This window comes from Nomascus leucogenys, chromosome 10, assembly GCF_006542625.1.
Source record: "Nomascus leucogenys isolate Asia chromosome 10, Asia_NLE_v1, whole genome shotgun sequence".
Taxonomy (NCBI): domain Eukaryota; kingdom Metazoa; phylum Chordata; class Mammalia; order Primates; family Hylobatidae; genus Nomascus; species Nomascus leucogenys.
The window spans coordinates 25891451-25916778 of NC_044390.1; the positions used below are offsets into that span (position 1 = coordinate 25891451).

Consider the following 25328-nt stretch of genomic DNA (forward strand, 5'->3'; position numbering starts at 1 on the left):
CTGCACTCCAGCCTGGCTGGCAACAGAGCGAGACTCTGCAAAAAAAAAGAAAAAGTCCTCAGGGATCCAACACCGTTACTTTAAGTGCACATCACAGTGCATTGGGATAGTGTATTTACATCAGCCTGAGACTGTGGGCTCCAGCATCCAGTACAGTAGGCACTTGATAAATGTTAAATTTAGTGGAGGAGGAAAAGTATTTGCTTGTTCCCCCTAGCAATTGCAGCAGGCATAGAATTTAATGTGTCATGCTGTCCTCTGAAACTGGGGTTTAAATAGTCTTGTTTTCAGTCCCATTATGGAGAAGTTGTGTGACTTGGGTTCTGGAGTGAAAACCCTGAAGGACACATGTTGGGCAAAGTGAAAGCCTCAGAGTATGCCAGATGAACTGATGACAAACAGGAATAGAGAAACACACGTTGAGAATGACACTGCCCAGGAACACCGCGCGGTCATGGCCAAATGCTCCTGGGTGTTGTTTTCCCTCCAGCCATTCTGTATTCAGATGTGACTCAGATGCTGGCATTCAGTGCAGTTTTGTTTAGCCGCTTCTGTTTCCAGGAGTCCCGCAAAGTCAATAGGCCATTGGCTTACCACCAGAGTCAGGCAAGGAGAAGAGTGGGAAGGCAGCAACATCAACAGGAAATAAAACATTTTTATTGAATATCTGTGTAATATGTTAAGTCATTTTTAACAACAATCAGAAAACTACTGTGGAATTCACTACACGAAGTGAAACAAAATTTAAATCACCTCATCAAAAATGAAGGTAAAATACAGCTGAAGTAGTTGGCTCGCAGGCCACGAGCCATATGGCAGAAGAAAACACCCCAACATTTCTACAAGATACAGGGAAAACCCACACATAGAAACACTCAAGCAGGCAGTAAATATACACAAAGGCAACTAGGATCTTTCTAGAGCATCAGATTCTAATACTTTACACAGCTTTGTCAGAAGGGTACAAGTGGCTTATTTGAGGATGAATCTTGGTCATAAAGCAGGTTCCATCACTGACTTGTGAAAGATGGCATAGTACCAACTAATTCTATGGTGACAATCCCATGTCTGGCAGTGTTGCAAGAGAATGCATTAGTAGTATTTTAATGCAAGAAATAATGTCTATTCAGCAGCTTGAACCTGCTTGTTTTAAAGTGTGGTTTCATTGTGAACAACTTAAAGTTGAATACAGTGAAATTAAATGTCTTTTGTGGTATTTAAATAATTTTTAGAAGCCAGTCAACTCCCTCTCTTTGGTAGGGTTTGCCCCTTTAAATTGGAAAGAGTCTTGTTCGAATTTTCTGTTCAAACCATTATTTAATTTCACATTCTGACCTGTGTAGATTTTCTATTACCTATGTTTTTTAAGAAGTATGGACCATTGGCAGATGGTTATTTTCCTTTTATCCTTTGTGTCTGTGCCAATTATAAAGCGTTTGCTATGTCTGGCCTAAAAGGCAAAAGCGCTTGCCCCTTCTTTGATAAGGAAACAGTAATGACAGGAATTCCAATTTTACTGGGAAACAGCCGACCCCATGTTCAAAGCCTACCAACAGCCCTTTTTGAATTCTCTTTAGTTTTTGAAAAGACATGATGTGATGTCCTGAAGACTGAACATGAGGCCAATGCTTAGTTTTCCTCTATTTTGTTTTGGTATTTGTGAAGACAAACTTTCATTTCAGAGCATCACTACTGTCTTGTGGCCTGGAAATTAAAATGGATCACAGAAGTGAACGGGACAAAAGGCTAGATGCAGTGTGGGATAATAGGCTGCCCTTCCACGAAGTGGTTGTCTACCATAGTGGGGAAAAATATGGAATATTGCACAGTGCTTGACAAAATGCTGTGTTCCACCCCATTCTATGTATCTTCCTTGTCCTATGCATAGCTTTTCAGTTCTGAATTGGTCCTTTGTAATGAGAATTGTTTGTGCTACACACACCTTGGGCAGTGCAGTAGAAGGGAATGGCAGTATTGTTACAATATCACTACGGAATAAATTGAGTGCTATCCACTGAGGAAACTACGGGTCTAAGCACACACGGCAGTCACAGTGTTACACAGAGCAGTCCTTTAAGACTCTTATGGAATGACTAGTAGCTTCATAATAGTGCCATTTACTACATAATAACATTGAAAACGTTTAAAAACTCCTCCTAAATCAAGCATCTAGTATACATAAGAGGTTGCTTCAGTTTTCTAGAACTTGTTCTTGGTTTGTTTCACCTTTCTTTAAAGGACAAATTAAAACTTATTTAAGTAAAAAGAGCATATAAAAAGATCACTAGCTGTCTGTTTTGGCTTAATTGAAGTGCATTCAGAACTATGGCTAATTGTTGTTGGTTTTTGTTTTTGTTTTTTGTTTTTTTTTCATCTTTTGATGGGATTACAATACTGTCTGTTTACCACAAAGTAATTTTGTGTAATAAGCACAGATTGTTGTGTTAAAAATATCCTGCATTCCTTCTAACCTGGTTTTATATAATAAAATATTTTGTTACAAACTTTTGGAATTATTGTAGGTGTGAAATCTGGAACAGAATTCACAGGATGCACGTTTTGTATAAAGGTGATAACGGAGAGCTACTTTTTTCTTTTTAAATAGTCAGGCAATATTTCATAAATGTTGACTTCTCCCCTTAGCTTCTTCTCCCCCCATCCCCAAACAAATGTGTGCACACCACACATACACACACACACACGGAACACCTTGTTGTTATTCTGTATGCAGTAATATGAAATCATTGACTCCTGTTCAGTTGCTTCCTCAAATATAAGAGTGAAGCCATTATTTTAGCTTTGTAAATATGTACAGACAGATGCTATTCTGGTTTGTGGCTATGCTTCCTTGAGGTCAGCCTGGATGCTGCTGCTCAGATCATGCTATTTTGCCTGTGTAGGAATTCTACAAAATTGGATTCACCCACCAAGTATGTGGTGTAAGTTTATCTTGGTACTCAAATGATTCAATAGAAAGCTCAGGTTTAAGTTGTCCTTTAAGACGTCAGTTTAACTGTACTAGTGCCTTACGAGTTGATATTTTTGCTGGAATGCAGACGATACTATATTTACCATATAATATATTATCAGCTCTCCTATAGCTCAGTCAATTTACATAGTTTAAAATAGAACATCTTATTAAAAACATCTAGATATACACAGATTAGGAAACGCTTACAACATACAAATACACAAACTAGAAATAAATCTTTAGCATACTGGTATATACAACAGTGTGATACAATAAATAATTTCAGTCATGCTCTATCTACACATCATATTGCTTAAAAGAAGAGTAGATTTGGAGGGCAGTGGTATGAAGGACTTAGGGGCTCTCTACATTTAAATTTGTGCAAATTAAAACAGGATTCGAAGTACCACTGAATTGTGTTAGGAATGCATGGCTGGAAAAAAGAAAGGACCCATATTACTGAGGTATTTACAGATACTGGCTAAAGAGCACTATATGGGCAAATGCAGAAAGGCTTCTTCTTTCCTTTACTTCTTGACGGCCAGCATGGCATCAACTTCCTCCTCTACCTGCAGGGTGTGCCACTGGGCAATAGGTCGCCTGGGGTTGGCCAGCATGTCTGACCAGTGTCGCAGCTCCGCACCAGTGCTGTTGTAGCCCACAAAGACTTTGCCGATGGCATCGTTCTTGCCAATCTTGTCATAGTCCAAAACAGTTACCACCACCTGCACTTTCTGAAAGAAGACATGAAATGAATATGAATCATCTAGCTCTAGAGAAAAGGCCCAACTATAAAGCTTCCTTGAGCGCTAAAGAATTGGAAATAAAAGAATCAATCTCCAAGCACTAGGATGAGGATGAAAATGGCTTGAATCTTAATACTCAAAGGTTAATTTTTATTATGTACTTTGCACTAAGTCTTTTACATGAATGAACTCAGTTACTTCTCATAATAGATCCTATTAATATCACCATTATACAGATAAGGATGCTTGAAGCTCTGAGAAGTTATATAAGCTGTCTGAGGTTGTTTGAGGAATGAGTTGTTTGGTTTTCAGAGCCTATGCTGTAACCTCCATGCCATGGAGTCTGTGTCAACTTGTGCTAACCTCTAAATTCATTTGCTTCAGTTGTCTCATCAGTGAAAGTTCTGGCATTGGTGTTCAGGCCACTCTATTTGATTACAATTCCCAAGGCAACCATGTGCAATAATCTGATTTCAAGGGGGGGGACAGCATGTTACAAAAAAATTAATATAGAATTAATATAGAATTTCAACTAATCATATGATTGTGAGCATAAAACATGACAGTATAGTGAAAAGTATAGTTAAAAAGTAGTAATAAAGATATTTTTTCTCACCCATACATTCTCTTAGTAAACATTTACTGAGTAACTGCTATGTACCTGGCATTGATATCAAATGGAAATATCAGTTTAGGCTACACAGGATTTATTCAATGATTCCATCAGATTTTGAAAGTTTATTTGATAACTTCCTTTTCTGAATGATTGAACTGATGAAAGCAAACCTATACCATTATGGTGTAAAAGATATACTTTTTAAAAGCACGTTTCAGTTCTACTTCCTGAGTAATGAATTTACTTAGCAGAATATGTGATGGTTTCAATCTAGCAGCTGAGTGTAAAGGTAAGAGCTTAAAATAAATGGAATATGTAACATTTATTGCCAGAGTTAAAAGTAGCAGAAAATGTAATTATAAAAGCTAGGGCCAGATTAAGAACCAGCTGAGTTAGAGCCCTTTAGTGGACTTTATATGCTAAAGACTGATTTATTATATTAATGAAATGAGAAATGTCATTGATATACAGCTTCGGAACAGAGAAAACAATCACTTCTGAAAGTGGAATTTAGAATGTGAAATGCAACACATTGTCAATAAAACAGACAATCTTCCCTTGGAGCGATTCCATTGTGAAAGGAATTAACTATCCACTGGGTAGTTTCTGGAACAAAGAAGAGGGCTATACTGATTCTTAGAACTTGTTCTAAGTAAATTTATCAGGAAGCAATCATATTGTAATGAATGGGGCGGGGGACATGACACACAAAGGTAACAGAAGTTTTTAGAGTTTGATTATTCCACTTAGGAATGCATTGATTAGCAGCATTCGAGACAAAATATCCTTGTGAAGCCTTTGGATTAACGTTTCCAGCTGCATATGTAGCTTATTTCTACATTTGGGGGAGGAGGGCTTACATTTTCACGTGCATTTGGAAATTAGCATATTTTGCTTCTTTCATAATACATTTCATAGGGATAGAGAAAGACAGAAGGACAGGCAGATTGTCTTATAACCTCAGGATAAGGGAAACTTAAGCCCCTATTTTAGCATGTGAAATACTCAATTATTTTTTTCTAGAAAAAGGTGAAGACTAGAAAACTTGCCTCCTATAAAAAAAGGAAAAAAAAAAGAACAAAGTGACTCAAGGAGCAGAGAAAGAGGGATACAGTCAAAGGAATGCTCATTATTTCCATGTCTAATGTACTCTATATTGGGCTTAGTTTCTGTCTGTCCTGACAAAATGTTATTGCCTCTGAAATGCTGCCCCAGAAACCTAGCATACATCTTATTTTTAATGTGCTTCACTGTCAATATACACGCATTTTCTGCAGTTTGTAGTTGAAAAGGATATTTATTTTAAAGGCATAGAATTGTAGCTCAATGGGAGTTTTCACCTCAATGCCTTGCTTTATATTATTTTGTGGAATTAAAAAAATTAAATGCCAGGAGGTGTTAGTTTCCATAGGAATAAGGTCTTAGAACTCAAAAAAGTTCACTGAAGAAATATTGCAAAATAAATTGTTGCAAAAAATTGATGTCTTGAGGGTTTGTGAGTGGGTCCAAAGCAGGGGGCCCGCTGGTTCAGGCTAGTGAACAAGTTATTGGGAAGAGGGAACCAGTGTCCTCTGCATTTACTTAGATAACAGATGTTGAAAGTAAATAAGTATGTATAATTTGACACCATGTGAAAATTTATATGATAAAGGTTGTATTTAAAACTATCAACCAATATGAAGATGGTAGGGTTACTGGTTATTTTTGGTCATTTAAGACTGCCCTATACTACACAGTAGCTACCAGTCACATCTAGCTGTATCAATTTCAATTTAAACACATGGAAGTTAAATAACGTTCCTTGGTCAAATTAGTGACTGAGGTGCTCATTTGCCAGCTGTGGCTATCATATTGTTGGACAGCATGGATGATAGAATATTTCAATCATCACAAAGTTCTATTAGACAGCACTGATTTATATACTGATTTAATCTTATTGTTAGATCCATTTTCTAATAAAATGTTAACTTGAAAAAGAGAGGACATTAGCATGTGAATAATAATGAGGATGATGACAGGACCATTTACTGTGTGTTCCTATGTATTGGGCACTGTTCCAAGTGCTTTTATATGCATAATCTCACTTTGACAAGGACTCCGTTATCATTCCTATTTTATATGTAAAGAAATTCTAAGCCTCAGTTTTTTCACATATAAAATTGGGATAATAACAATAATACTTTTCTCATAAAGTTCTCCTAAGGATGAAATGAGATTACATACATAAAGTCGTTAACTTGGACCTGGGCATATTTTATATATATATGTCTTTGGATTAATGTTTCCATGAAGAAAGCTAATATAATAGCTATACTCATTTTATATATGTATATATTATATAGCTATACTTATTATATATATAAAATACATATTTTATATATATAAAATAAGTGTAGCTATTATATTAGCTTTCTTCATGGAATAAAGCTGTGATTAATTAATAAGATACCGTATTCTAAGAATAGATTAAGGGTAAATGAAGACACAGTTGGGTGTATTAAGAGTGGTATGGCACTATTCACAACAGCCAAGATATGGAATTAACCTAGGTGTCCAACAACAGATGAATGGATAAATAAAATGTGGTACATATACACAATGGAATACTATTCGGCCATAAAAAAGAATGAATCCCATCATTTGTGGAGATGGATGGAACTGGCAGACATTATGTTAAGTGAAATAAGCCAGGAAGAGAAAGTTAAACACTGTATGTTCTTACTCATGTGGAAGCTAAAGAAAAGTTGATATCATAGAAATAAAAGGCAGAACAAAGGATACTAAAGACTGGGAAGGGGAAGGTAGGGAAAGATTTGTTTAAGGATACAAATCACACCTACATAGGAGGAATGAGTTCTAGTGTTCTGTACCACTATAGCATGGCTATAGTTAACAATAACATATGATATAATTTTAAATAGCTACAAGTAGGATATTGGCTGTTCCCAAGACAAACAAATGATAAATGTTTGAGATGATAACTATGCTAACTATTCTGATTTGATTACAATACATTATATATATGAAAACATTACTTTGTGCCCCATGAATATGTACAACTACTATTTGGCAATTAAAATAAATAAAATAAACTAAATAAAGAATATTTGTTATTCTGGACCTTTAGAAGGTTCTTTATTGTAGGTTTGATGTCTGCTTTTTGTTTCTCCTTCAAGTTATGGGCAAACTTTTGTATCACTGAAAATATACACCTGTGCCAATCAATTATTTAGTAAAATGTAAAAATAGTGTTGCTTTATGCAAGTTTGACTCTCTGATGTCCATTAAAGATTTGCAAGAAATGGCCCAAAATTATTGGATATGAACTTTAGATTCTTTTTTTTTTTTCATTATTATACTTTACGTTTTAGGGTACATGTGCTCCATGTGCAGGTTTGTTACATATGTATCCATGTGACATGTTGATTTCCTGCACCCCTTAACACGTCATTTAGCATTAGGTATATCTCCTAATGCTGTTCGCCCCCCCTCCCCCAACCCCACAACAGTCCCCGGAGTGTGATGTTCCCCTTCCTGGGTCCATGAGTTCTTATTGTTCAGTTCCCACCTATAAGTGAGAACATGCGGTGTTTGGTTTTCTGTCCTTGCGATAGTTTCCTGAGAATGATGTTTTCCAGTTTCATCCATGTCCCTACAAAGGACATGAACTCATCATTTTTTATGGCTGCATAGTATTCCATGGTGTATATGTGCCACATTTTCTTAATCCAGTCTATCGTTGTTGGACATTTGGGTTGGTTCCAAGTCTTTGCTATTGTGAATACTGCCGCAATAAACATACGTGTGCATGTGTCTTTATAGCAGCATGATTTATAGTCCTTTGGGTATATACCCAGTAATGGGATGGCTGGGTCAAATGGTATTTCTAGTTCTAGATCCCTGAGGAATCGCCACACTGACTTCCACAATGGTTGAACTAGTTTACAGTCCCACCAAAAGTGTAAAAGTGTTCCTATTTGTCCACATCCTCTCCAGCACCTGTTGTTTCCTGATTTTTTAATGATGGCCATTCTAACTGGTGTGAGATGGTATCTCACTGTGGTTTTGATTTGCATTTCGCTGATGGCCAGTGATGATGAGCATTTCTTCATGTGTTTTTTGGCTGCATAAATGTCTTCTTTTGAGAAGTGTCTGTTCATGTCCTTTGCCCACTTTTTGATGGGGTTGTTTGTTTTTACAGTAACCAAAACAGCATGGTACTGGTACCACAACAGAGACATAAATCAATGGAACAGAACAGAGCCCTCAGAAATGATGCCGCATATCTACAACTATCTGAGCTTTGACAAACCTGACAAAAACAAGAAATGGGGAAAGGATTCCCTATTTAATAAATGGTGCTGGGAAAACTGGCTAGCCATATGTAGAAAGCTGAAACTGGATCCCTTCCTTACACCTTATACAAAAATTAATTCAAGATGGATTGAAGAATTAAATGTTAGACCTAAAACCATTAAAATCCTACAAGAAAACCTAGGCAATACCATTCAGGACATAGGCGTGGGCAAGGACTTCATGTCTAAACACCAAAAGCAATGGCAACAAAAGCCAAAATTGACAAATGGGATCTAATGAAACTAAAGAGCTTCTGCACAGCAAAAGAAACTACCATCAGAGTGAACAGGCAACCTACAGAATGGGAGAAAATTTTTGCAACCTACTCATCTGACAAAGGGCTAATATCCAGAATCTACAATGAACTCAAACAAATTTACATGAACTTTAGATTCTTATAGGCTAACTTTGGAGATGGGGTGAGAAAATGTAAATATTTTCAAAAACCCCTAAATGATAAGATTGCATGTTATCATTGTGGCTACATATAGCAACTTAATTTGAACATGTTAACTACAAGGACATTTAATAGAATATTTCCCATCATAATTATTGTCTGGCATATTAAGGCTCCATTTTTAATAAAATAACCATCCATTCCAACTCAGACACGGGAAGCTGGATTTAAATAATTGAAAATACAACTTAGCCTAATTTTTCTATTGTTAATTATCTTTTAATAAAGACTCAATATGCTGCACATTTAGCATCAACCAAAAATATTTCTCTTATCACTATTTTTTGCTCTAAAGATCTGATGAGGAGACTTATTTATGGCCTGGGAGTAAATAGTGAAAGCTCATATTTTTCTCTGGGCTTTTTAACTTTTATAGATGCACTTTTTGAGTTAGCAGAGTTATTCTGTTGATCTTCTTTTTCCTACTTTATTTCTGCTCAACACAGTGCCAGCTGTTTTGGGCTGATGAGTCAGCACATCCTGTGCTGTGTATTTTATCCTATCCTTCCTGATGTAGCTCAAGCATCAAATGTGCATGGGAGAAAGAATGGCAGTTCTAATGAAGGCATGTGCACTGATAACTTACAAGGTCTGTGTGTATAAGTTATGTGGTCTGAAGGAATGAAATTGAGTGGGAAGACAAAATTATGTTTGACATTACCTGGATTTGTTCAAAAGGTACTTCAAAGCTGAATGACTCATTGTAGTAGGGGTTAAGTGTGTTCTTTTTAATTGTTGTCTTTTTCTTCTTCAGCCTCTTACCATTCTGCATCAGATGAATCTTCACATAAGGATCTGAATGAAAAACAGGAAACAAACTTTAGGAGATCAGAGACACATATTTTAGATTATAAGTTAGCTTATAAAAGAACTAAGTATTTCCCACAGGTAAATAATTATATAGCATGTATTTAGTATTTTTTAAATTCAATACTTTTTTATTGAAATATTTTAAATAACCTATGGGGCATGATTTTGCATGATAGCTCAATATTTATAGTTTGATTTAGAAGATGAGAGTAGCAGTATGCTGGTAAACCAGCTCTTTGTGGGAAAAAAAAGTCTTAACATGTAGCATTTCCCTATGTCTATGGTAAATATATACCCCAACCAAGGCCAATGTCAAGCCACTAAGCTTAACAATTGGCTTGCAAAATCCCTGAAAAATTAACCGTTCACTCTTGTGAGCTGGCAAAGGGCTTGCCTACAGCACAACACTGTATGAGAATAAAACACTTAACAGAGAGAGGACAAAGGAGCCATTTCATTCATTCATTCATCTACTCAATCAATATTAGTTGAGTACCTATGATGTGATAGGCACCGTTAGGCCCTAGGAATATAGCCTCAACACAACAGACTACCCTGTCTTCACAATGACACTTCAGACTGTGGGGGAAAATAGACTAAGTTTATATAGAAACAGAAGACATGAAATTACAAGTTGACAAGAGTGCTCTGTAAGAAAAAAGCAGAATAGAGATAATATAGGAAATACCAAGGATGATATGGTGAGTAGTAAAGTAGGAAGGGAATTTAGGTTTTAGATTGCTCTGTTAAGGCATCTATGGAATTAACATTTAAGCTGAGATGTGAAGGTTGACGGGTGAGATGAGGCCAACTGAGCCTAAATATTCCTAGGTGGAGAAGAACTTCAAGTGTTCGAGGAAAAGAGAAGAGACCGGTACACACTGAAGTAATGGGAAAAGGAGCATAAAGATCCCCTGAACAGTTTCCCTAAAGCCCCATTAGGCAAAGATTAATAAGTCAACGGAGGGGCAAGACAATTCCCATTTACAGCTCCCATTACTAATGGATGAATGTTGTACCTTCAGGTCACTAGAAACCAATGCTCAGAGTTGAAAGGAAAATCTCCACTGTTTTTCTTAAACATTTTTCCATTTCATATGTAATGCATGTTCATTATAGAAAAAATATCAGAAAGCAATGATGACCAAAAAGAAAAAAAAATTAAATCTAGGATTTTACTTCCCTAAAATAACTACTGCGAAGCCTTTCAAACTTTCTTTCCTCTCTCTCGGAACATGTAGAGCTGGGAGAAACTTTCCAGATGATCTAGTCTAATGCCCACCTATTTTTAGAAGAGAAAACTGCAGATGAAAAAAGCGTATTTTTATCACCCTCTCCCTATCCCCAGTAGAACATAATTCCTAAGGGACAGACACTTTGTCTGTCATATTCACTATTTGAATTTGCTAAAACAGTGCCTGGCACATATTCAATTTTTGTTGAATAAGTGGAACTTATTTAGGGCCCCAGTCTGGTTCTTCTGACTCCCAGTCCTGTCTTTTTCCCACTACCCCAAAGCCTGCATTACTAGGATATAATGTTGTTAGGAGATATTTTTAAATGTTACATCCAGTCCAGGAGATCATAACGAAGATTTTCATCAAAATTAAGAATATCTTTAAAAACCAGGCCTAGAGATGTAAAACCAACTCCACAAACTAAAGAGTTGGTCAGTTAAAAAAAATCCAGTGTAAACAGTTGTGAATGGAAGCAAAAAATGTTACTGATAATCCATGTTACTGTTCACAGCCAATGTTGATTTTTGGTTCAGAGACCTTATTTGTTTTATAAAGTTCCCTAGCTCCCCCATCCAACCCCTTGCAATTTTATAAAGCTAGTCATGTCTCCAGTTGTTCTTTGGGACTGATGAAATACATGTATATACTATATATGCCTCCTGTGTTCATGTGTTGAAACTTTATCAACCTGAGGCATAGGTTTTCTCAAGAGAAGCACTCTGAGTATCTTGATTCATTTAACACAATAAGTGATAAGAAAAAACCTTGCACATCTGCCATTTCAGTAAGCAAATTAAAACCCAACAGGATAGTTTCAGATTTTGCTAAGAGCTCTGACATGATGTTATTAATGCCTTGGGGAGAATAGGGTAATTTAGAAAAGGTTGATCAGGAAAGTCCTCATTGAGAAGGCAACGTTTTAGCCAAGAACTGAAAGACAAGAAAGAACCAGTCATTTGGCTGTATGGTGATGCTTGTACCAGCCAGAAGGAGCAGTACCTGCAAAGGCCCTAAGTTGCACCTCCTCCTGCATGTTTGAGAAACAATGAAGGCAGGGGGAAGAGAGGTAGATGGTGAGGTCAAAGAGTTAACTTAGGACCTGCTGATCTGTTGCTTTTGTAAGCAGAGGCTGTCAGTTCTGATGATTCAGATGTATTCTACAATTTCATGATACATAAAAAAAGAGAATAGAGGGTTGCGGGCTGGGTGCAGTGGCTCATACCTGTAATTCCAGCACTTTGGGAGGCTGAGGCAGGTAGATCACCTGAGGTTAGGAGTTTGAGACCAGCCTGACTAACATGGTGAAACCCCATCTCTACCAAAAATACAAAAATTAGCCAGGCGTGGTGGCACACATCTGTGATCCCAGCTACTCCAAAGGTGGGGCAGGAGAATCGCTTGAACCAGGGAGACGGAGGTTGCAGTGAGCCAAGATCACACCATTGCACTCCAGCCTGGGCAACAGAGCCAGAGTCTCACAACAACAACAACAACAGCAGCAACAACAACAACAGCAAAAAAACAGAGGGCTGAAAGCAGAGCAGGTTTGGAACTGCTATAAACAGGAAGTCTTGGTCTTTCCCTTCGCAGATTGACCCTGATACAGGTAGCAAAGTACTTACTTTGCAGGCAAAATTCCCAACTTAGTCAAAACAAAAGCTGTAAGAAACTTAGGGTTCTTTATCAGCTTTTGTGCCTCGATAAGTCTAGACTATATGTTATGTACCTGGGATGGGCACATTTAAGCATCTTCTTAGCCCAACAATCTGAAGTCTTAGATTGCGTCTCCATTTTCTCCGGTCTTGATTGCCAAGGAACTAAGTGTCTTCTAGTTCTTTCATTGTATTGAAGTCTTGTCCTGAACTTGGGTCCCTTTAGCGATATTCCTAATCTCTTGCTTAGCTTGTTCGTAACTTTTTTTGAGATCTAGACCTTGCTCCTACATCCTCAGCTACTGGTTGAGTTCTCTAAATGGAAATACACCCGCCTATGAGTAACATTTGTGCTTTAAGAACACACTTTTAAAAATTCTAAAGCAAAGATTACCTCTCCTACAAAATAGGCCTCTGGATAATTGAATTTGTTCTGTTTTAGGGGTTGTTCTGCAAAGCAAAATCTTTGTCAGTTTCTTGGTGGCTTAGAAGTCCTCGTGATTGCATAACAAAACACAATTTTATGGAAATAAAATAAGATGTAATGAAACTCACAAATGTTGCTCTTGCTTTTCCTGAGTACAGCTGCTGGACACCATGCATAGCATCTAAACATTCACTAGGTTTTTTGAAACATGTAAATAGCATAAGAAACCTGCAACCAAAAAATTGGGCTACTGTCTCTAGGCACTCTATATCTCTGCAACTGTATGGATTCATTCTGTTCCCCAAAACAGGAACTCATGTATGGATTCATTCTGTTCCCCAAAACAAGAACTCATGGAAACCTTCATCATCTAAATACTGACACCCCATCTTCAATGTCATTTAGATAATCCTTGTTGCCAATGAAATAGATGCAAGACATGGGACACTTCACTTCTTTTGTTTAACTTATCTTAAAAAAGTAGTTGAGTCTCTCTCTCTCTCTTTTTTTTTTGAGATGGAGTCTCGCTCTGTCACCCAGGCTGGAGTGCAGGTCCCAGGTTCAAGCGATTTTCCCTCCCAGCCTCAGCTGGGATTACAGGCACATGCCCAGCTAATTTTTGCATTTTTAGTAGAGATGGGGTTTCACCATGTTGGCCAGGCTGGTTTTGAACTCCTGACCTCAGATGATCCACCTGTCTCGGCCTGTCAAAATGCTGGGATTACAGGAGTGAGCCACTGTGCCCAGCCAGAAAGGCTGATTTTTTTTTTTTAAAGAATTCAAGCCAGTCTATCCTGACTCCAAACCTGCTGCTCTTTGTGATATGTCAGAGAGACAATTTAGTACAGTGTTTACAAGTACAGACTCTAGAGCCAGCCTAACTTGGATATTGGCTCTGCTTTTTTCTAGCTGTGTGGTCTTGGAGAAGTTATTTCACCTCTTTGTGGCATAACTCTCTCAACTGTAAAGTAGTGAAAATGATAATGCCTAGCTCATAAAGTTGTTAAAATTAAATTGAGTTACCACATGGAAAGTGATTCAAAGTGTGGCTGCCACATTTCATTGTTAATTATTACTATGGTTTTATGAAAGGGCTAACATCTAGGTCAGCATCTGTGAATCAAACTCTCCTTTAACTCACTTTGCTGAATTGGTAACCACCATTAGCAAATGGGAAAAAGTCTTCCCATTTGCTGCACAAGTAAGCCAAGCTATCCAGTCCCAATTTATTTCTGGAAAGAAGCATACCCGCTATAAACAACTGGTTCATTTTGAAGAATGTCATCATGTATGAGATAAAAGACAAAGGGACATTTCTTTCATTACCACCTAAATGAGGTGGTCTTGCAGTGTGAGATGGGAAACTGATTCAACATCCTGTACAGTTTGCTCCCGTTCCTGACATCAATAGATCAAATCACACACAGCTGAAAAGTTAAACTCAGAGTTCCAGGTGGAATCTTATTACTGAGGCTGTAGGATAGTGTGAATCAAAACTGATTTACTGAGCTTCTTTCCAGATTCTGAGGCCAGCTAATGTTGATACACTTAGGCATATTATGCCTGAAGTATCTACTTTCCTTATTCTGCTGAAAATGAGGAATTAGAGAAAAGCAATCCCTCAGACTTGAAGTTTGTTGTTGTTAGAGATGTGGTAGTATGTATTGGTTGTTGGAGTGAGGTAATATCCATACTTCTTCCCTTACTTTTTCTCGTGACTCCTTTCTACTCTGAGAAAATTCTATAGTCTGTTTTCTTCTATCTGGTTTCCACTTGGCTGTAAAACTACCCTGCACCCCAAACTCTTTCCTATTCAGAATGAGGAATAGGAAGTCACTGTGTTAAAGCTACAGGGATATGACTTACCAAATCAAATGAAATTGTTCCTCAGCTACAAGACAGTGGAGACCTAGAACACCGCCTATGCCATGTGAGAGGGAAGCAGAGGATCCTAGCATGGTGACCAGATGACTACTTTGGTCTCACTAGCTACTTTCAGGGACGAGGATATAGACCTTGTTTGACTGGTTTTGTAATTACTTGATCAGTTCCAGTCTATGAGCAACTCTAAAGATGAACTAGCAATTCTACAACTCTGCCAAATGGGCAGCCTTTTCTGAATACAATCCATGGGGTAGAAACCTGCGGCCTGGTGCCATTCTTTTTTGTTCATTTAGTCCTATTCTGGCATTAACATTGAGTGAAACATAGATCTCTCATATTAATTGGTAGGAGTTTCATTTCTGAAGGGTTCCTTCCAGCAACCAGTACCTAGCAGGTTGATCTAGCCCTGATGCTCCAATATCTAGCTCTAGGTGGCATGAACTATCACCTCCACCTAGTCCTTCAGGCATGGCATTCCATCCTACTTGCCTCCATCAGTATATCCTGGATGCAATGAATCTCCATCTTTTTTTGGCCAGGGAGTAAGAGGAGATGATACATGATATACAGGCATATATGGCATATGAGATATGCCTCTGTTTCCTTACTGTTCCAATTACTGTCCTTCTCTATCACTCACAATGCTATACAAAGGCTTGGTTGGTTTGATGACTTCAACTGCCTGGATGGAATAGAAATAAGGAAGTAGGATGTGGATCAGAAGACACCTCAGAAATTCTCTCTTTTCCAGATAATTCCTGATCCCACCTTTGCTGGCATTTCCACAGTACCCTTCCTGCGAAACTCTCCTTTGCTCTCTTCTTTTTCTCTCTTTGAGCATGAGATGATCCTCCTTTATTCTCTCCTATCCCTTCCTCTGCCCCAAGATGTTCAAGGGAATGTTTTTATGAGTATATCACATTTGACATTATTTTAACACATGTTTGATAGGATTTTTCTCTGCACCCCTTTTCTCAGACACTCTACAATGCAACCTGTGCTTCCAATATTATTGCTACCTCTGTTAAACAAAATTTCTGACCACAGAATCTGGCACTGGAATGCATTGTCTTCACCAACACTGGTGTTAGAGGCACAGTTTCAACATGTGGAGCTGTATCCCAAACAAATAATATAAGGTAAACTTGGAGGAAGATTGGAACTAGGTACAAAATTCACTAAGTGATTTTTCTCCAATTATAGGGACCCCAATGGGCAAGCTTTGCAGAAATGTAAATGCAGCCCATATGCTATACGATAAGGCCACAACCACCTTAACTCTTCTCTTATCCTGCAGAAAGTGACCTACTGAGCTCATTACTTTCCTTTTAAGCCTGTCCTTGTGCCATGATTCCAACCTCGTAGACCTAAAATTTGGAGCCATATTTGATTCTTTCTTCTCTACCTCCCACGCCAATTTACCTTCACGTTGTTTCTCTGGTTATTTCTCTCTTTCTAATCCACTGCCATGTCTCAAGATCAGAAATCCAATTCTCTTGCAGTAATGTCCTCAATTTCAAAGCATTCTTCACATAATTATTAAAGCTATATTTGATCATACTATCCTCCTCATTAAAACTCTTTAGTGGCTTGTGGACTAAAAAAATCCAAACTCCACCATACATTCACAGCTCCGTCCTAACTTATTGTCATATCTCCACAACCCCTATGCTGTACTCATGGTAGGCACTTACTATTTCTCATGGAGAATTTTAAATACTGTGTCTTTGAACTGGCTATCCTTCAGCCTGAAAGGCCCTTTCTTTCTTTCCTCATCTAAAGCTTAGTTTAAAAGTCACCTCTTCCCTGAAGATTTTACTAATGATTTCCTCATCTGAACCTTCAGACAAATCTTCCTTTGCCCTGCAGCATTTTCTTTTGTACTACCATAAAGTACATATCTCTTTCTTTTCTGGTATTGGAGGACTCCTGTGCTAATCTAATAACTTAAAAAAATAAGATTCCTATGGGAAAATATGTTTTGAATTCAGAACTTTTGGCTTCGAGATGAACTTTGGAAAGGCCATTCACTTCTAAAATCAGAGCTTCCACCATCACTATTCCATACCCTACTTCAATACCCTAGAATGTTATCACCACCCGCCTCTTCTCAGGCAGTTCTAATCTCAAATTATGCTAACTTCACAGAAATATAATTGCCAAACAGCTGGCTGTAAGCAATTATCCTTTTGTGTGAGATATAAAGGAGCCACTAAATGCTTTTTGTATTTACAATGAGAACTAGAAAGCAGCAGTTCAAAGCCAAATAATGCAAGATGCCTGCCGTTTTCATTTTGGCAATTTTGCATAATTATACTGCCTTTTTTCTTAACTACTACAGTGACCATGGGCTCCTGTGACCATGGCCTTTCCATTTCCACCATACTTCTCTTGATAAGAAATAGCCTAATTTCTGCTGTTTTGTTCAATCCCTTCTCAGCCAGTACCCAGCTTCTGAGTATCTTCAGGTATTATTCCTTTTATCCTTTTTTCTTTGGATAATGTTCACTATTTTCAACTTATGGTGTCGGATAAAGATAATAATACTGGTATCAATTAGGGCTCTGAACTTCAAGTGACCGAAAAACCTATTCCAAATTGTTTAAATTGTAAAGGTAACTTACTAGCTAATATGATAGAAAGCTTCAAAAGTACAGCTGTGTAGAAGAGATTTTGAATTGTCCCCTAAAATTCATTTTCCCTAATTTTTTAGCAATAGAGCCCCTGAAATTGTACCTGGGCAAAAGTTCACCCAGCTAGAAATATTTCTCCCAGACTGCCTTATGACTCAGTGTGTCCACATGTTATCTTCTGACTCTTACATGGAAGTGATATGTATAACCTCCATAGATATCCTTAAAGCAGGGGTTCTCAGCTGGGGGGCTGTTTTCCCTCCCAGACAGCTGGCAATGTCTGAGACATTTTTAATTGTCATTACTAGGAGGGAGGGAGGGATGCTATGGGCATCTAGGCACTAGAGGCCAGGGATTCTGCTAAACATACAATATATAAGACAACCCCAAACAGAAAATAATTACCAGACCCAAAATGTCAATAGAGCTTAGATTGATAAGCCCTGCATTAGAATAAGCTTCTTGCCCTCCACGATTCCTTTCTTTTTTCTTGTAACTGAAACAAGGCTGTGATGGGAGGGTGGTGAAGCATCACTGGCTTTGCAACATGAAGACAATACCGTAGCAGGACAGCAGAACAACAAGAGAGGAAGATCCTGGGTCCCTAACTGACCCCATGACCCCAAACTGCCTATCAGTCCTGGCCAGCCATATAGTTATGAGGTAGATAAAAGGAGACGTAAGGAAAATAAAAAGTTTAGCAGGGTGCAGTGGCTCAAGCCTGTAGTCCCAGCTGTTAGGGAGGCAGAGGTGGGAGGATAGCTTGAGCCCAGAAGTTCGAGACCTGCCTGGGCAATATAGCAAGACCCCATTCTCCACTAAAAGGAAAACAAAAGACAAAAAAAAAAGAATCTAAAGAGGACATTTTATCTTTTTCAGTCTCTGTATTTTAGAATCTCTTTGTTACAGCAGTTTGGGCTGTTCCCTATCTAATATAAATCCAACAGTATCAGCAAGGTCCCAGCCATTGCTTTCCAGCCATTCTAGGCTTTCCTCTTATGGATGCAAATGACTGCACCAGCTCCAAGTCTTATATCATCACACTATACCACCCAAAGGAAAAGATAGTCTACATCCAGAATTCCCACGGCAAGTCCTAAGTGTATTCTGATTGGGCTAACACAGATGAAATGCTTATTCTATATGAATCCCTGTGTCTAAAGAATGTGATGAGCTAGGTTGAGTTATGTGTCTATTTTTAAATCATTAGGAAGGCCAGGTAGACCTACCTTTGGAATTGGAGGTAAGCTCAGTTTTATTCTAAGCACAAGGCTAGAGTAGGATAGGATGGTTCCTCAAGCAGAAGCCAGAAGGCTCTACCCAAAAGAAGGCAGGATGGAAGGTGGACGGCAACCAACCAATGTTTATAGTTTCTCAACCTAGAGTCACTGGAACACCAACTCTGCCTAAACTTGTAAGTGTGTGCCTGCACTTATTTGCAGAGAGACATCTTCCTCCCACATTAGAGCAAACTCCTAGGAATGAGCCATCAGGCACTTGTATAAAGTGGTCCAGTAGTAACACAGACAGGGTTAAACCATAATAAATTTAACATTCAGAGTTTCTTTGCCAACTGCAAGTTTTCTTGTTCACTTATTGAGTTAACCTTAGTTCATCAGTAAGCCAATCATTTAATACTATACAAATAATTAAGTAGTAATAGGGTTCACAGAGCAAACAACTTCTATTTCTACCACTGGCAGTTTCAACACATTTACTTGAGGGGGTCTTTATAAATAATTTACAAGTACTTAGAGAAAACTACATTAAAGCATTTAAGTGTCTTTATAGTTTAAACTGTCTATATAGAATAAAATACTCCCTGCAATGCTGTTGAAAGGATGCAGCATTAAAAATATATTCTGGGAAAATTTTCTATGTAAACACACAATTTAAAAATGAATTTACATTACTTAAGTGCAGGGTTTGCTAGAAGAAAACAACATTACGCAAGCGACTACCACAGAGAAAATCAACTCCATTTTAATGAGACAGATCATAAAATAGCAAAGGCTGATTTAGTTCATTAATGGGGGCAGAGTGCTTTGAAACGGATAAAAAACATAAATGCAAACTGTTGTTATTATGAGTTAAATGAAAAGCATTTTTCTTAGTGGTGGGGGAAACCATTGAATTCCAACAGTCATTTCCAACATTGGCAAATGGACGGCATGTGACTGCCAGCTTCTTGACTAAAAACGTAGGGATGCATATACAAAAGCTGGAAAACAAGGATATGGCAAAGAAAGAGTTCTCAGGTGGGGCATGGTTATGGGCAGTTGAAATATCAGTGTGAGGGTTGGAGCACCACCCTTAGTACAGGGGCAAGTACATTATGTTTGTATAATCTGGATGTTTTCTGTTCAGATTTTATGGTGAAATTCTTCATGTATAATTCAAGCCTGTTTCTCCTTTTCTTTGGAAAATCTTTCAGGAAGGGTAAACACATGAGAGGAAGAATAGTAGTAATAATGCCTGATTCTTTCTAGATGACTGCAAAGAGCTTGGTGGAATGACTGAGGATAAACTGTTTGTATGAGCTGATTAACAAACACAAAGACAAAAACAAGTCAAATGATTCAGTAATGCAAACAAAATTACAAGTGGTAAATTTGACTTGATTTTTTTTTTTGAGATGTAGGCTTAGCCTCTTATTTATGTCAGATGAAAGGTCACTAGTGAGATTTTTCTTTAAAAATAATTCAGCATTTCTAATTGATGAAATAATATCAGTAACATTGCTGCTAGGATTTTTAATAAATGTACATGTAACATGACAAATTAATTCCACTTCTTATCCACATAGAGACAGTCTCCAGACAATTTAACATGAGTACAAAATGAAAACAATGTGAGAATAGAAGGTATCTTATATGTCATATGACTACATGGGTTCATGCTCTTCAGTGGGGTTACTCAGGCTCACTCAGTTCTACAATTGGTTTGGCCAGAATCAATTTTACTTTCATTAACTCTCTATTCCTTGAATGCACTTGCTTTAAAATATCTGCATGTTTTTTAAACATTCTGCCATCTAAGAATTAGGCAGTGTATGGACTGAGATAATCTTAGGATAACTGAGGGAGACCTGGAAATGCTTCTAAAAAGTGAAAAAAATCACTCTCATTTCCTCATTTGGAACTATTTCTAGTACTTTTCAAGGTTTTGAGTATATTTCCTAGGGGGTTGGGTAATGGCTTCTAAGTTTTCTTAGCTGAAAACGTCTCAGTGCTTCTTTCTCTGCTTAAAAAAAAAATAGGGCTGGGTGCGGTGGCTCACGCCTGTAATCCCAGCACTTTGGGAGGCCGAGATGGGAGGATCATGAGGTGAAGAGTTTGAAGCCAGCCTGGCCAACATGGTGAAACTCCGTCTCTACTAAGAATACAAAAATTAGCCTGGTGTGGTTGTACAAGCCTGTAATCCCAGCTACTCAGGAGGCTGACCCAGGAGAATTGCTTGAACCTGGGAGGTGGAGGTTGCAGTGAGCTGAGATTGTGCCACTGCACTCCAGCCTGGGTGACAGAGCAAGACTCCCTCTGGAAAAAAAAGAAAAGAAACTTATTTTTTTAAGGGAGTTTCTTTCCCTGTGCTGCCCCCTTCCTATCGTTAAGTGACTTTGTTGAGCCTATGGACTTGGAAGAGGATGAACAATGCAGTTGTTTTCTCCCATTAGAAAAAGTGATAATGTTCAAGGACAGAAAACCAAAGACCGCATGTTCTCACTCATAGGTGGGAATTGAACAATAAGAACGCATGGACACAGGAAGGGGAACATCACACACCGGGGCCTCTCATGGGGTGGGGGTGGCGGGGGGAGGGATAGCATCAGGAGAAATACCTAATGTAAATGACGAGTTAATGGGTGCAGCACACCAACATGGCACATGTATACCTATGTAACAAACCTGCAGGTTGTGCACGTGTACCCTAGAACTTAAAGTATAATGATTAAAAAAAAAGAAAAAGTGATGATTTTTTTAAGATCTATAATATCTGGTTTGAAATTTTATAGTATTAATAATGTAGTCCCTTTTTTAAAAAGAGAAACTTTGAACATGTTAGTTGGCTTATTATTAAGTTTTTGTATTTGAATGTTGATTTTCCTTATCCTTCCAGAGAGATATTTCATTTTAATTCATTGATAACCAAATGTGATTCTCTTTCATAAAGCTGCAAAATTCTGTTTAAAATCAGCTGGCATACTGCATATCAAGGAGATAAATAGCGTTGAGGGAGAGATCAACTTCTACCTTGGTAATCTAGTTTTCTTACAATATTAGAAGGAGAAAATAAAAATAAACTATGGGGCCAGGCACGGTGGCTCATGCCTGTAATCTCAGCACTTTGGGATGCCGAGGCAGGGGGATCACCTGAGGTCAGGAGTTCGAGACCAGCCTGACCAACATGGTGAAACCCCGTCTGTACTAAAAATACAAAATTAGCCAGGCGTGGTGGCACATGCCTGTAATCCCAGCTACTTAGGAGGCTGAGGCAGAATAATCGCTTGAACCCAGGAGGCAGAGGTTGCAGTGAGCCAAGATCGTGCCATTGCACTCCAACTCCAGCCTGGGCAACAAGAGAGAAACTCCATCTCAATAAATAAATAAATAAATAAATAAATAAATAAAAATAAAATAAACTATGGCTTTAATATTATACCATATATAGGAAAATGACATGGAGTAATATAATTCTGTGCTGATTCCACAGACTTTTATGAAGCAAATTTGTGATTAAAGTCAATCACCACACATTCGTATTTCAGATCTCAGTAAAAAATACAATCATATTTTGTATACACTGATTTCTTTGACAAAAGAAATTTCATTACATACACTGCTCTGTCCCTGCGAAGTGAGAGTGGGGGTATTAGTTAAATTCCTTATATAGAAAATTTGGTTTCTATGAAAAGTTTTAATTCTTTGCAAGATTCTAGCACCACATACTAAATAGTCATGGAGATGATCCAGAGGAAAAAATGCTAGGACTGTCTTGTTTTCCCCAGATTTTCTAGAATTGTGGGCATTCTGCCAGGCTGACATCTTTCACCTTGATAACTTCGGATGTAAGATAACTTAAATGGTGATTCCAGTTTTCTTGATATTTTCTCTTAACTTTGTGGTACAGAATTCACTCGTTCATTTATTCACTCGCTCACCGAGTGTCTGTTATGTGCCAGGTATTTATCTTTCAGCCAGTGTCTTGTTCAACTCTGTATCCCCATGCTTGACACAGAGCCTGGCACACGGTGGGGATCCAGTCAATATTTGCTAGATACCTGAATAAACCAGTTAAGTATAAATATCTACTGAGCATCTCTTTTGTTGTTGTTGTTTTGTTTAGTCTTGAGACAAGAGTCTTGCTCTGTTGCCCAGGCTGGAGTGCAGTGGCACAATCATGGCTCACTGCTGCCTCAACCTCTGGGCTCAAGTGATCCTCACACCTCAGCCTCCCAAGTAGCTGGGACTACAGGTGCACACCACAACACCTGGCTAATTCTTTTGATTTTTAGTACGGATGAGATCTTGCTATGTTGGCCGAGGCTGGTCTTGAACTCTTGAACTCAAGTGATCCTCCTGCCTCAGCCTTCCAAAGTGCTGGGATTATAGGCATGAGCCAAGCCCGGCTTTCCTAAGCAACTCTTAGGGGCTGCAAGAGAATGAAGGCATACAGAAAACAGTAGAATCCAATTTGTTCTTCAAAGAACTTATAGTTCAGTTGGGAAGAGAAGACATCAGTTCCTAAAAAAGTTATATTTAAATTAGTCCACATTTTTTGTAGTAGGAAAGATAGCCTAAGACCGTGTGTGTTTTCTTGCCAAATGACTTATGTACAGCAATAACCGTGACAGGAACTCAGAGCAGGCAGGCACCTTTCACTCAGCTGGAAATGCTCAATTTGAATTTGAGGCTTTATAGTCAGGGAGTACAGACAAGTTTTACAGCTAGAGAACTAACCTTTTATTAATTCTAAACATCATCTTTCATGTTTTTTTCTCCTTCCACCTCTACATAGAGATATACAGTTTCATAAGACATACATTCAGTGATATTTGGATAGCGTTACACTTAGGTAGACAGGGAAAGAGGTCACTAGAGGGGCTGTCTTCCTTTGAACTTATTTTTTCCCTTGGCTTTCTCTAGTCTTCCTGTGCATAATGGAAATTCGTGATTAACCTAATGTGATTTTCATAAATAGGAAATTCATATATTTTAAGATGATTTAAATGAAATAGAATTCTCTGATATGTAGACTTTTGTAAATTACAGGCTCAGACCTACCTGTTTTACTTGCCCAGATTAACACTATAAATCCAAGTCCATGTGCCATACGTCTAATAGTTAAAAGTTATAAATTAAAAATCCACGAGGTCAGGAGATGGAGACCATCCTGGCTAACATGGTGAAACCCTGTCTCTACTAAAAATACAAAAAAATTAGCAGGGTGTGGTGATGGGTGCCTGTAGTCCCAGCTACTCGGGAGGCTGAGGGAGGAGAATGGCGTGAACCCGGGAGGCAGAGCTTGCAGTGAGCTGAGATCGCATCACTGCACTCCAGCCTGGGTGACAGACCGAGACTCCATCTCAAAAAACAAAAACAAAAACAAACAAACAAAAAAAATCGTAATAAAAATCTAGGCTGGGCATGGTGGCCTGTAATCCCCACAGTTTGGGAGGCCAAGAAGGGCGTATCACTTGAGGCCAGAAGTTCAAGACCAGCCTGGCTAACATGGTAAAATCCCATCTCTCTACTAAAAATACGAAAATTTGCCAGGCATGGTGGCCAGTGCCTGTAGTCCCAGCTATGTGGGAGGCTGAGGCAGGAGAATCGCTTGAACCTGGGAGGTGGAGGTTGCAGTGTCCGGAGATCACACCACTGCACTCCAGCCCGGGCAATAGAGTGAGACTCTGTTTCAAAAACAAAAACAAAAAATCCAACTGTTAACATATGTGATATAGTTTGGATATTTGTCTCCTCCAAATTTCATATTGAAATTTGACCCCCAATTCTGGAGGTGGGTCCCAGTGGGAGGTGTTTTGGTCATGGGCTCATGGGGGTGGATCCCTCATGAATGACTTGCTGTCATCCTATGGTAATGAGTGAGTTCTTGCTCTATCAGTTCCCAAGAGATTTGAGTTTTAAAAAGAGCCTGGCACTTTCCTCCCACTCTCTCTCTTGCACCTTTTCTTGTCGTGTGATTCCTGCTCCCTTTCTTCTACTACAATTGGAAGCTTCCTGAGGTCCTCAGCAGAAGCAGATGCTGGCACTATGCTTCTTGTCCAGCCTATAGAACCATGAGCCAAATAAACCACTTTTCTTTATAAATTACCCAGCCTCAGGTATTCCTTTATAGCAATGCAAGTGGACTAAGGCAACATGTATTTTCTGTCCTCAGATCTTGACAAATAAATGTTAATAATGACCAGAGAATCCAGCTTTACATTTATAATTCTCAGATTATGGTCCCACAATAGAACCTGGTAGTGTGGGTAAAGTTTATTACTGGCCCTGTCCTGTCCCCCTCCTCTTCTCACACTG

General features: G+C 38.4%; 1 protein-coding gene across 4 annotated transcripts in view; it reads right to left on the reverse strand.

Annotated features, from left to right (window-relative positions):
* Positions 1–635: 635 nt before the first annotated feature.
* Positions 636–25328, reverse strand: part of SYT1 (synaptotagmin 1) — a 561665-nt gene continuing 536972 nt past the window's right edge. For all 4 annotated transcript variants that reach the window (XM_030819920.1, XM_030819921.1, XM_030819922.1 and 1 more), the window contains 2 exons: positions 9808–9941; positions 636–3705 (listed from right to left, as the gene is read on the reverse strand). In XM_030819920.1, coding sequence (XP_030675780.1) covers positions 3499–3705; positions 9808–9941 — 341 coding nt within the window. In that variant the 3' untranslated portion in view covers positions 636–3498. The remainder of the gene's footprint in view (positions 3706–9807; positions 9942–25328) is intronic.